The sequence below is a fragment of the Ostrea edulis genome, chromosome 9 (genome assembly GCF_947568905.1).
Source record: "Ostrea edulis chromosome 9, xbOstEdul1.1, whole genome shotgun sequence".
Lineage (NCBI taxonomy): Eukaryota > Metazoa > Mollusca > Bivalvia > Ostreida > Ostreidae > Ostrea > Ostrea edulis.
In genome coordinates, this window is record NC_079172.1 from 2,204,196 (window position 1) to 2,218,376 (window position 14,181).

Sequence of the window (14,181 nt, forward strand, 5' to 3'; positions counted from 1 at the left end):
ATTTTTTATCTGACATGTTATGCTACATGTTGATGTAGATACATCTTTGCCAGTAAATTAAGTTTTTAGTCATGCTATTATTTGAAAAGTAAAAAAGATTAAAATATAATATTCAAATTTCTCTTTCACTTCAATAAAATATAATTTACATCTTACAATACACAATTAAGAATTTTAATACTGCTGGTACATATGGTATTTTTAATCAGTATTTATCAATGTACAAACATTTAATTCATAAAATACAAGGTATATATTTTCAACACACACACACTCCAGGTCTTAGTCACAATAAATCAAATAATTCATTGTATAGTTTGATCATGTGCTTATACAAGATTTTTCACAACCTTGCATTTGTTAACATTCACAAAATTGTTTTCATTCTATAGAATTTGTGTTGATGGTTAATGTACATTTGATACAAGTACTATTTCTGTTGTGTTCTTCTTTTTATGTCTTGATTATGTTCAACAATATATTTATTTATACAAGTGTTAATTAAAATATGAAAATTCTTTTAATAAATTGTTTACAAAACTTGCAATTTTAAGAATTATGCTAATATATGAAAATTTACTGCTATATTATATATAGAACATGCCAAATGTTCATGTAGTTTTCACAGAGAACTCACAAATAGCCATTCTATATTTAAGAAACAACTGTCGATATAACTTGATACAGTACCCGCAACGTTATTCTTGACATGATAAACGATAGAACACGATACACGCACGATAGGATAGGATACACGCACGATACGATAGGATACACGATAAACCTGATAAACGCAAAACCTGATAAACGATCTTCACGATAGACCTGATAAACGCAAAACACGATAAACGATCTTCACGATAAACGGAAAACCTGATAGAAATGTTGTAAATTTAGAAACGGTTTAGACGGAACGAAATTTTGATACCTACAACATAATTACATTATGTTGATAATGATATTGAAGGATTTCAATGTTCATTATATACCTACATTACGGACAAAACGGATTTCTTGTTTCCCGCGTTCTCGCGATGGGAAAAAATCTAACGCGGTAATCTATAGGTAACTCAGGAAAACCGCGTTCTCATCGCGGGATGACTATCAGCTACCTGTCCCCGTCGCGGTAACATTTGTTTAAAACATTGATCGGTTTTGTACCATATAATTTCTTTAATCCACGGTCGTACGTTTTTTTTTTTTTTTTTAATGCCATCACAGCTAAAATTAAAAAAAAAAAAAATAAATATATACGGCATTGAATTCATTATTTGATATCTATATGAATTTTATCAGCCAATGATTCTAAAACTTATATTGTCACCTAATGTTTAATATATAGATTATACAGGGAATTAACTAAATGTAATATAATGTAGTGATATCATGCTTCAGTAGCTCTCTTATGCTAATGTATATTACCTTGAGTATGAAATAAAACCAAGTAATATTGTGCGTGTAGCGAGGAGGGGGTTATTTTGCATCAAGCTCTAAGTTCACGGCTCATTCAACATCTCAAGTTATTTTCATAACGACCGCTTTAAAAAAAATCAACCGCACTACACCTGTTAGATATTTTTACACTGATTGATAATTGATAGTCATAAGTAATTGGAACATATTTATTTGAATTGATATTTTGTTAACAAAACATAAATATACTGTTTAAAAAACATAAACAAAACCCGGCTTGTTTTAAATTCGCAATTTTGAAACGCTTAGTGTGTAAAAAAATTCAAATAATCATCAAAACCAACATAAATTTCCAGTATCTACACGTACGAGTATTGGTACATGTGTACATGTACAAGGTATATAAAAAACAAAACAACGATGACAGCGGAATCGTGCCCAGTTGAGCAGAATTTTGGGGGATGCAACACCCTTGCACCCTTTTAAAACTTAATCTTCTAAATGTGTGAAATACAATGTCCCTGAGAATGTTAGCTGTCAAAACACGGGTGATACACAAAATCAGATATAAGGACGCGCACAAGTTCAGCAGTTGCTATATAAGTAGCATACACGTGAAAAAAAAATCGGAAGAAAAAGAACCATTATTAAAATATACATGTATGTGATAAACAATGTAATTTACTGATTTTTCCTTTCAAATCGGAACTCCCTATTTTTCTGTTAGTATTAATTACAAATAACTGTTTCTAGACAGACAAATGTTTATGAACTTCAGAAGGAGCTTTCAGATTTACTGTGCTCGGTTTACTGTCCTACTTTCCAGACTACTTAGAATTAAATTGTGATAAATTTTCACTCTCTCTCTGGACAGACAAATATCTCTTCTTCTGCCTTAAAATCGACAACTTTATGTTCTCCTTCAAATATACCGTCTTTCCTCGATTCCTAAAAATAGCTTCTTTAACAAAACGAATAAAGGTTTCGGAAAGTATCGTACTTTTTCATTAGATTTTATAAACGATCCCGATAGTTTCCGAAGCTACACGATAAACGATTTTCACGATAAACGGAAAACCTGATACACGCAAAACACGATACACGATAGACCTGATAAACGCAAAACACGATAGAAAACGGAAAACCTGATACACGATAGGATAGGATACACGCACGATACGATAGGATACACGCACGATAGAGCACGATAGGAATGTCAAGAATAACGTTGCGGGTACTGTATCAATCACAAATGTTGGCCACTAAAGTACACGGTATTCTATGTCATGTAATGTCAATAAAGTTTTAACCCCCTTTTTACTCTGAGTGAGAATAATTCTGGCACAAAAGATAGCATGTAAAACAATTTAAGTTTGGGAAGCATTTCACTCCACATTTCATCATTAAATGATATCCGTTCAATGGATATTCCTTTTTTTGTCCATACAACAAAATCTACCGAAGGTTTTTCACTAATAGCAAGTTGTCCTTGAATCTGGAACATGTAGTTGTGGTCTGTTTTCAGTTTTAATTTGCCATCTTCCAACAGGCAGTAAAAATGTTTATCTGTAGCACATTCTTCAGGTAGAATGTCCCTCCATGGGTTGGAATTAGCTGTTTGTTTTGATCCATAAGGGCACTTAACCTCCACATTACCTATCCCACATCTATCACACAAAACTGTTCCATCTACACTTGCTCCTAGAAATGGAAATCTTGAATTAACAGATATACCACAATCTTCAACAGAAACAGACCCACTGCATAATTGCTGGTGTTTCTTTGTATACTCCTTTAAAGCTTGTCTTTCATATTTGCGTCCATGTGAAATACTCTTTACATTATTTGGAATGTCATTATATCCCCTTAAATTTGAAACGAGTGCATTTGGCTGGCTCCACTTTTCTTCTTTTACATATAGCACCAAAATTTGATGCTGTCAAAATACATTTTCGGACGTCAATCCAGTTTTCATTTAAAGCTTGACCTCTTGTACCAAGTTCAACATTTTTTGACATTTTCTCACTTATTGCAATGCTGTCCATAAATTGTTTAAACTTAAGTTTGCATTCTTCAGAAGCAAGATTCACATGATCGGCATAACTAAATTCAGGAATAAATAGGTCAGTAAATGGTGAAATGTCAGCAGGCTCTGATTTTAATGTCTTAAATAAAACACAGTTTGGATTTATATTCTCAAGCCCACTTAGTATGTCTATCAGGAATGTATCTGGATCTTTACAAGCAGACGCTTGGTACACATCGGGGTAGGGTCGAATTTTTGAATTTTCAGGATTGAAAAATCTGACTTCATGTACTCTCTTCGGACTAGGTTTTCGTTGTATTGGCCTTGGCTCTTCCCATCTGCATTGTTGTGAGGTGCAGGCATTTTTAATCTTTAATACAGTAAAAAGAAGCCCTCCGACATGTGCACATAGTCCAGCCTCACCAGCCTTGCAATCACAGTAAGCAAATATTATATGTCCGGTTGATTTGGATAGGCAGATGTAAAGCGAGTATGTGGAAGCCATTTTCCCCTTACCAACTTGAACATGACTCCGCATCGATGGTTTGCAATTTGCTTTCAGATAACAGATATCTGAACTATCATCAACAGGGTGGTACATTATGTTGCTTACATAATTTTCATTGCACAGTTTTCTTCCTTTTTGGAAATGGCGAATAAATTTGGCATTTCTTGCAGAAAAGGGGTCTTTATGAAACATGAAGTAATTTTCAACCCCCTTTTCAGACATCTGTGGTAATATATCTTGCGTTGCTGTTTCCCATGAGGAGTCAAGCTCACTGTACTTAGAACTAAATATTTGGCGGTTCGAATATATAGAACTGGAATCACAATCGTCTGAGTCAGAATTACATATAGTACGTAGTGCACGGTAGACCCTTTTAGCCAAAATGGATTTTGATCCACTTCTTTTTAGATCCCTTTCCTGTAGCCAATTTTTCAAGTCCTTAACACACCATTTCTCCAAATCTGCTAAACTGGGAAGGAGTTCATTTCTGTCCGTTTCATCTGAGGAATCCCTGTCACTAGACATGTCCTGTAAAAACATGCATATTTTTTTTAACAAAAAGACTTAAAACATATAATCATACAATTTCAGCATTTGTCAACAATGCTGTGCTTAAGGAAGCTATTGTTTCCATAAATCTAATCACAAGACCCCTGATGAATAATTTTCATCCATGTAAGAAAAGTGTCATATAACAATAATTTAACATAAAAAGTCTACAAATACTAGAAGACTAGCTCTTGTCATTTGATTTTATACTTATAAATCGAGCTTTACGCCTTTAGTCCCTGATTTTTTTAAAAATCTCCATATTGTATGAAATTTTTATCATAAGATATCTATATACAAAATATGACAGCTATATCATAAATCAATATAAGATCTTCTATCATACTGTCATTTAATTTCCTTTAATTGTGTTTTATCATTCCATTCCAAATAAATAATCTTTAACAGTTTTAATAGTATTACACTTGGCTATGCCATTGCACTTAAGAAATTCAATATAAACTAGGCCTAGCTTAACCAAACTAATCCAAAGCTGCAGGGGAAACATGTCACCGAGCAAAGGCTTCTCAATTTCTATCAATACGCCGTAAGACCATTTGGGACTACTCGTAGTATAGTACTAGAGCTAGAGCTATACCTTAGTTTACCTACACATCTTGCGCGAAATTTAGAGGCCTATGCACCGAGGGTCTGGCATTAAGTGTACAATACGTAATAATTTACATTGATAATGGTTGTTACTTATATAAATAAGAATAAAATGTGAAAATACTTACGATTATTGATAACTGTTTGCCTTTAAAAGTTGTACCTGAGGCGTTGTTTACACTAAACACTTCAATGAACTCCCCGGAAGTGAAAAATGGGTATAAAGTAAAACCCGGAGCGGACTCTGATAACCGAGATTCCGGGGTATTGCGGAAGAGAGGCATTATTACAGCGACGTAGCAACAGGGGAATTTGGCCCACACATTCTTTTGTTTTGAGAATGTAGTTTTTCTATAAATTTTACATGCGAATTTTGATTTATCCCCCCCCCTTTATGGTAATACTGAATGCTTGCGAAAATTTAAGTATGAAACGATTAGAGTTGTAGATCTCTTGACATTGATTGCAAATGCAGTCAGAATCGTTCGTTTCTACTAAAAATGTTTTCTTAAGAATTTTTTTTTTATCTATTTTTTTTTTTTTTTTTTTTTTTTTGCATGTAATGATCGGGGTTCACCGGGTTTTGTCCTCTTGGGACACACAATACAAGCGTATACTTTATCTTTTAGCTTACAAATGAGTTTTAATTTAGATATCTAAATACTACATCGTTCATCTATCAACTACCAACATTCACTCTTATAGCAGGGTAGATGCGAATATTCCATTACCATATATATCATGGAGTAACTTCTCCTAAATGAGTTCGACAACTTTGTAATATAAACGACAGATCGATGAAGTTGGAATTGTTTTGATAGGAAACATGCATGCCATAAAACTACAGGTACTGCAGCATGGAAATAATGAACAATATATTGTAATGAATTGATTTTCAAGTGTATATATTTAAAGCAATATAAGCTTTCGGCGGCGGCAATTTTCTTAAATCACGAAAGTGTCGCTAAAACGTTTTTTCAATGCGAAATATAAAATTCTAAATTCTGTATGTTTGACTTGCTACTAATTCAATTTTTACGGGGAAAATATAACCGAATTTTGCATTCGAACTCGCACTATCATGCTCTGGTATAAAGGTACCGATTAAGCTATCGCGCTTTCATTTCCGATATTATTAAACTTTTTATTTTATAAACAAAGATTGCATTCGGTTGCAGACGTGCATTTTTTTTAAAAGCCAGGCCAAAGCCATAATAAAATTCTTACTTGATAACAAACGTATTATGTATCATGAGTGGGTTTTTAATTCAAATGGATAATCATTAGATGTGTCTGACATAATGCTTAATACAATATTAGAATAGCATTTGAAATTGCACATGCAACATGCCCAATAAGTTATAATTAGCCTACATGTACGTTAGAATATTATGACTGGCAAGGCGTATTTAGACACGTATTTAGATACGCATTGTAGCCGCCACAGTATATGCACGCCAATTTAGAGGGATAATTCATATCATAAACCATATATGATAAAAAAGAATATGTGATTGAACTTTGCCATGTGTTACATTAATTGCGTTGATATCATTGCGTATCTATATCAAACATGAAATTGGAATCGGAAATATCTGTGTCGAAGATTCCAATTCTCTAATTACACACTATCTTCTTCAATGCAAACTACTAGAGTCTTATAAAATTTAATATGCTGTACATATGCATATTATTTATTCATTAAACTTGTATATATGAACACCATCAACGTTGAAATTTGTATTACAGATGAACGCGAGAAATGGTTAAACGTTAAATTTAATAGTCTGCTCATTTACCAACCAAGTCGAAATTTTGCTCATTACTGACCTTCAACATTATTAATTTGTACACAAAATATCTTTGTTGTTGTTGCATGTGCTCTATCTTTAAAATGGTTTCAAAGGCATAAAAAACGGCTAATTTCAGCAAATCATGTCAATCGGAGAGAAGGAAAATGACGTCACAGAACATATTACGTCACTAATTTTCACATGTATCATCAGGGCCAATGCCCTAGTGCATAATCATAATGATTAAACCAAGTGAAACCACATTTTAAATGTCAGAAACTCTCAAATTTAGACCACTGACTGTAAATGTGTTAACAACTTATTCATCTTCCGAAGACCCCTAATGTCGGCTTCAAATGAATTTATAAAACCGGAAAACAATATAAATCCTAGATACCATGTTACGAAGATTGCACAATTTGACTTCAATTAATTTGATGCAGGGCTTTCAAAAGTAGCCGGTAGCCGGCGGATTTCCGCCGCCTATAGTAACATTAGGTGCCGGCTACTTTAGTGACAAAAATGTGTGTCCAATGAAAAAAACTTTTTATAAAACTTTAAACATCTTCCAAACTTTAGTAGACTCAGAAATCGCGGCCGTTAGGATGTAAAAACGTGTTTACTTGCGCTAAATTTAGTTCAGGTAAATACCGGCACCTGATTGGTCGTCTGTTGGTGTAGAAAATAATACGTCAATTGCAATAGTCGGAAAGCCTCGGATTTACCCAATTCGTGACAACACAGACGAGAAGTTCCGAAAGATAACAACAAGTCCTGAACGTAATTAAGATTGTTCGTTATCTTCACCTTTCATTTTCCTTTGGGGTACCTCAGTAACTAAGTGATTGTTGAAGAGTTATCGCTCTTGGATTTATAAATAGGATTACCAGACGCACAGATTTTTCATACAGAATCTACTAAACCCAAAAATATTCAAGTTTTTCATGACTGTTTACTAGTCTGTAAATTATGTATAATGAATAATGATAGGGTATAACCTAATAAATTGGGGAATGTATCACAGATCGTCTGTTTAACATCGACGCAGCCGAGGCGGATCATGAATTTTTAGAAAGTCGATTCAACTTTTGTATTGAAAATTATGAATTGTTTTTTTTTTCTTTCTTTACCTCAGATTCATTCAGGATTAATTGTGCAAAGAAATAACCACAATCTTAGATGAACCTTCATGGATTTGCGCTGCTATATCTGCTGTTACCCACATGTTTTATTTTTGCCGGTCCGCTGCCGAAAGAAACCGACGTGGAACATTCAGATTCTTAAAACTAAATATAATAAATTATATGAATATTTTATCCAAACCTATTGTTTGGTTTGGTTTAAAGCGTGCATACTAGCCTAAATCTAACACGTGGTTTTGAATCATGTGCGTGTACATAGGGATATGCATCTTTACGTATGGCACTAGGCCTACGTAACGTCAAATCTTTGTGACGTTATTTCTTTGTTCTCTTGAATATGCCATACGGACCATTTGTCATGGGCGCAATCATATATAAACTATAATATATATAAACCACAGCAATATGTGATTTAAAAAAAATACACAGGTTCGTTAGTAGATAAAGATATACATACAAGTTTAAATGAAATCCAAATGCAGTTTAGGTCAACTGATTAAATATGAAGGTCATTGGTTAATGTATGTGACCTTGAGATTGTAGGACAAGGTCATTTACAAGGTTCAGTAGGATTTAGCATGTCAATAGAAAGTAATTGATGCACCCAGAAGGCAAATGTTCTTGACCTAAATTAGATCATTAGCCTAGTAATTAGTTAGATTTTCGAAAATGTAGCTGAACATGGAAAAAAAATGGTGTTTATGGTAAGGTCAGTAACAAAAAACTAAAAGTTGTTTAACTGATTTTTTTTTTTTTTTTTTTTTTTTGGAATAAAAATCTAACATTTGTTATTTCTTTTTATATGAAAGACCTTGCATGATTGTGTTGCGTTTCTGAAAAAAGTTAGCTCAAAAATCTATTGTTTTATTGAATTTTTGACTGTTTACAATGCAAGGTATGTTGGTTGCCATGGAAACCATTTTTGATGAGATATTTAAATTTCTTATTTCAACAAAAGTTTATATAAGCCTTTTTCATTTACCATAAACTAAAAAAAAATATGCATCTTATTATCTTAATTGTATTTATTTTGGACTTTAAAGAGGTATATTTCACTGTTTTTTCAAGGACTTTGTCCTTGTTACCATGGTAACAACAAAGTGATCAATAACTCTGTGTTATTTGAGTTCAAGTGACTTACACATGCGTTTTGAATGATTTTATCAATCACGCTGTATAAAATTGTAGAATTTTTCAATAATTTTTTTTTGCACTTTCCAAAAAATTCTCGATGATTACTGACAGCTTCTCTTAAAGGACACAACGCATGTTTCTAAACTTTTTCATCAAAATTAACTCTTTTTATGCCTAAAACTACTTTAAATGTGTTTTAAATGAAATATTTTGCGTAGTTTTCGAGTTTGATAGCGATGAAATTCAAATCTTGCGATATGCATATTTTCTTTCGCTAGTTTACGCGCCATTTTGTGTGACGTCATATGCGCCCTCGGGTTTGAAAACATCTATTAGCCATTTCATAAACAGATTAGATTTAATCGACAAAAAACCAATTGTCACGTTAACGCCTTGTAAATAATAATGCATTAAGATGTTTTGTACCGTGCTCGAGTGTAGTAGTTGTCGGTAGAAAGGCTTTAGACTGAGTATTTTTCAATTTTTCGAAGGAAGGTACGAGAAAAAAGACGTGGATAATTTTTTTGTTGGAGCAAGAACTTTACCTTAAAAAACACACCCAGTCACCTTTTCAAACATCGCTTGGACAGAGACCCTGATAAACTGCGAAAAAATAAATATATCGAAGCTATAAGCACTGGTAGGCCTATAGCATACATTCTGATTTGCTCTTCAAATTCAATACACACTCGGATCAACTGACCTTCACCTTGTAACAACATATATTGACGATACAATGTAACTTCTACCAACTGGTAGATTTACAACAACAAAAAATAAAGATACAAAATAATTGAACTTTTAATTATACAAATAATAGAATATTTTATTTCCTAACTTTAAATTGAATTATAAAATTATTTCTTTATTGAACTCGTAGCATCTTGAGTGCGTCAGTAGGCTATAACGCCGTTCTCCCACTTCGTACTTCCTAAAGACGTGCAGATCACAATTCAAAAATATTAATAAGATTGCTTTATCAAAATAAAATAATGTGATTACCACTCTAAATTTGAATATTTTTATTGATTTGTGTGTGTGTTGTCTTTTTCTTTCTTTCCGAAATGCACGCGTGACAATAGCTTGGCATAGGGCCTAGTTGTCAACAATTTAACGTATCATAATTTGTCTAATCCAAAAATAAATAATGATTGCACTGTTTATTTTAGAAAAACAGCGCCATTTACAGATGTATAAAGGAATAACATCCCCAAAACAGTTTGTAGACAGCGACCCATATAAACATTATTTACTCACAATTTTGCCGATTTCATACACGCTTTACTCGCTATATTTGGGTATTTACATCGTTATATGTGTGCACTGGTGGCGAACACATATAAAACTCGGACAATTTATCAACATCGATTTAAATGTTGCCCATGGTAAATGAATTAGGCCCCTAAAAGTTGAGTTTTTAATATCTCGCAGTACTTTCACAATCCGAAGGGCGCATGTGACGTCACTGTACCACGTGACTACCTACCTAATTAACTTGACTTTTTGAAATCGGGGCTTAGATTTAAGTCTGTATTGTGGTTAATTATCGCAAAATTTCGGCGAACGAACTATTAGAATTAATTACTATAAGCATAAAGAAGACAAAATGCATGTAATATTGTATACTTTGAAAACATGAGATGTGTCCTTTAAGTCCAATATCTCCAGCCGCTCAGAGCCGAGCTCGTCCGGCCCTCGACCACCGCCGTCGAGGTCGGGCTCTCGACGGCCCTCGTGAACCGAGTTAGTCCCTCTAGTTGCCCTTAGGTAACAATGCCAAAAACATACTTGTCACACTTAGGTAACAAAGTCTTAAAGGCTAATATTGGCATTGTTACCTGAGAGTTTCAAGTGCCTGGCACTAAATTCTGCCAGGTTTTTGTTACCTAAGCATGCAAGCGCCAACAATTGTAACTTAAGCGCCAATCTTTGTTACTTAAGCGCCAACTTTGTTACTTAAGGTTAACGCCAGGTTTTCGTTACCTAAGCGTGCAAACATACTTTAACATACTTTGCACGATGAGTTGGCCTTTGTTACCCGGGTCCAAAGTAGGTTCTACACGACGGTATTGGCATTGGTACCTCCGGACCTGGCGAAAAGTATGTTGGGCTATTTGGCATTGTTACCTAAGCGATGGGACTTAGTCGTTTGTTGGTGTTGGTGCTAGGTCGGCCTGGAAAGTATGTTTGGCTTTTGTTACCTAAGCTGTAGCCGGGACTATTGGTCGAGACTGGGCGATTAGTCGGCGGTTGGCCGAGAAGTATGTTTGGCATTGTTACTTTAGCGATTGGACTTAGTCGTTTTTTGATCAGAGTCGGCCGAGGAAAGGTCGAGGGACGAGCATGGATTTCCATCGACGACGTTCGGTGGCGGGCTGAAAAGGACGTTTGGCATTGTTACCTAAGCGATTTGACTTAGTCGTTTTTTGATCAGAGTCGCCCGAGGGACGAGCATGGACTTCCCTTGACGACGGGCTGAAAAGTATGGTTGGCATTGTTACCTAAGCGATTGGACTTAGTCGTTTTTTTTATCAGAGTCGGCCGAGGAGCAGTCGAGGGACGAGCACGGACTTCCCTCGACGACGGTCGGCGGCGGGCTGAAAAGTATGTTTGGCATTGTTACCTAAGCGATTGGACTTAGTCGTTTTTCGATCAAAATCAGGTGATTCAGACAGCCTGTGATATACCTATATGAGATCGCCGTCTTGACGACGGCGCCTTGGGCAGTCGTAGCCGAACAGGCTCCGTCGCCTTAAATACAGACAAACCTGTCTCTGGTCACTCCAGTGAGTGGTCATGTATCGTTGCTTAAGAGGCAACAAGCCATGTCGTGATGATTTTCTGCTTTAGCGAATGTACTTGTAGATGACGCAGACGTTGGCCTGGGTAGCCCACACCCGTTCATGCTTGCTGTGGTATTCTATAACACTTCACGCTAGCTTGGATCTGGCCAGTTCGTCTTGAGCGAATCCGAGTACACTGGGAGGTATATCCCAGCTTATATATCTCGACGGGTAGGTATATCCCAGCTTGGAGTCGTCAAATGAGTCAATTCACTTAGCAGATACCTTTACGATTGGTGTACGGATAAGTAGCCTAAAAAACAAGTGGTTTTATAGTGCGAAACTAAATTCTGCAGAACAGCGGGTTGCCTGACGACTCGGGTCCCGATGCAGATTGGGTTCCCTCAGGAGAGGAGGGAGAGGAGGAAGAAAGCTCTGCGGTAGAGAGCGAGGACCACCGCGTCGAGGATGGTGACGACGCGGAGGAGAGAACTGGCCCGGTGCAGAGGGCGCCCCGAAAGGCCCAGTGAGGGGGTCTAGCGATGGCGGGAAAAATCAGAATTCATGCTGTAACTGCTCAGACGAAACGACGCAAAATGGACTGCCCGCTCGAGGGTTGTCCAGCGAAAATCGTTAACATTCGCAGACATCTGAAGCAGATTCACGCGGGAGACCTGCCAGTTTGGAGAATGAACCAACTTGTCGGTAAAGCTGGTCGTAAGAGGATAGCGGGGGCAGCGGTGGTTTAGAATGAGGCTGGGGTATCTCTATCAAGACTGGTGAGCTGTCCAATTTGTAACAGAGCCTACAAAAGGCTAGACAGACACCTAAAGACTGTACATTCGCTGGATGGAGCACAACTAAAAGCTGAGATTCAGCGCGCCAAACGTGCTCCTGCGGGCCTAGGCAGCCCCATTAAATCAGTCCGATACCAAGAGAGTCTCCTAGCCAAGTTTAAAACCTGGCTGACCAGCCGCGGGGGTGCCAATGTTCCAGAAGCCATGGCATCGGCGGCGGTCTCCCATGTCAATAGAATACTTTCATTGATGGTTGAGTTGAGCGGAAGCGTGAGTTTAGTACCGGCCACGCTGTTGATGCTGAACACCCTCGGAGACAGGAACGGGCTCCTTGCAAAGATTGAAAAGAGGTATGGTCTTAGTCTGGACACGATGTCCAACTATACCATATCGGCCGGGAAGTTTTCGGAGTTTCTCGGTCACGACTGGGCATTGGTGAAGCCCTGGAGCTCGAAGGAGGACTTCCTTCGGCTTGCCGTCTATATTCAACGGGTAAAGTTGAGTATGTCTAAAGAAAGGCGGCAAGTTGTCCCTGAAGATCGTCCAAGAACAGTGTTAGAGGACGATCTTCCCGAGGTGGACGACGTCAAAAAATATTTCTCGAGTGAAACTGCGAAAGAAATGATACGGGTCTTAAACCGTGAACGGGAGTATGACACCTCAAGTTATAGCAGAGTAATCTCTCACCTTTTCTTGGAATTGTGTTTCACAAATGCCAAGCGGGCGGGGGACTTTTGCAACTTGCGCCTGGCAGAGCTGGCCAGTGCTAAAGCAATCGACGGTCAACATATCGTTCGTATTGCTAAACACAAGGTGATGTCAAAAGCTTGTCTTTTGGCTATGACTCCGAATGTCTTCACGTGGCTGTTAAGAACGGTCACAGTGTTTAAGCCTGAAACGCCTTCGCTTTCGCCACGGACTTATGTGTTGTTTAACCCGAGAGGTAATAAATTGACACCCAGCGACGTCGTCACGTTCCTCAATGTGCAGTGGGAGTTGTACGGACAGGAAATTGGTAAGACCCTGCCCAGGCTTACCACAACCGTCATCAGAAAAGTCTGCGTTTCTCTGCACCGAGGCGCTGGATCGACTGTAGAGGAGGAACATGATCTCGCCCTGCTCATGGCACATTACCGAAGTACTCCGAGTAGTACTATAATACTACTCAAGGAAGACTGAGAGTAGCCAAATCCACACGTCTTTTGCGGAGGCTCTGGGAACCAGCCGACGGGGAAGACGCGAGTTCCTCGTCATTGGGTACTGACGAGGAGCCGGACAGGCAGCCTCCACCGTCGAGGGTTGAAGAGAGGGAGTCGGAAGAGGAAGTGGTTCCTCCCACCCCGCCAAGGGCCGACTCGCCAGTGGGAAAGGGCCGAGTCCTTCCCCCACTACCAAAAGCTCCAAGGACGTGGAAGCGCCGATTTTCA

The 14,181-nt window shown here is 37.3% G+C and overlaps 1 protein-coding gene across 1 annotated transcript; it reads right to left on the reverse strand.

Annotated features, from left to right (window-relative positions):
- Nucleotides 1–3,269: 3,269 nt before the first annotated feature.
- On the reverse strand, nucleotides 3,270–5,302 carry LOC125647292 (uncharacterized). The gene is made up of 2 exons (XM_056148190.1): nucleotides 5,234–5,302; nucleotides 3,270–4,475 (listed from the first exon to the last, which is right to left on the reverse strand). The coding sequence occupies exon 2, from the start codon at nucleotides 4,470–4,472 to the stop codon at nucleotides 3,270–3,272; it is 1,203 nt and encodes a 400-aa protein (XP_056004165.1). The 5' UTR covers nucleotides 4,473–4,475; nucleotides 5,234–5,302.
- Between the last annotated feature and the right edge of the window lie 8,879 nt (nucleotides 5,303–14,181).

What these genes read in the sequence shown, in the direction of transcription:
- LOC125647292 (XM_056148190.1), bottom strand. Translation starts at nt 4,472, where the DNA reads ATGTCTAGTGACAGGGATTCCTCAGATGAAACGGACAGAAATGAACTC.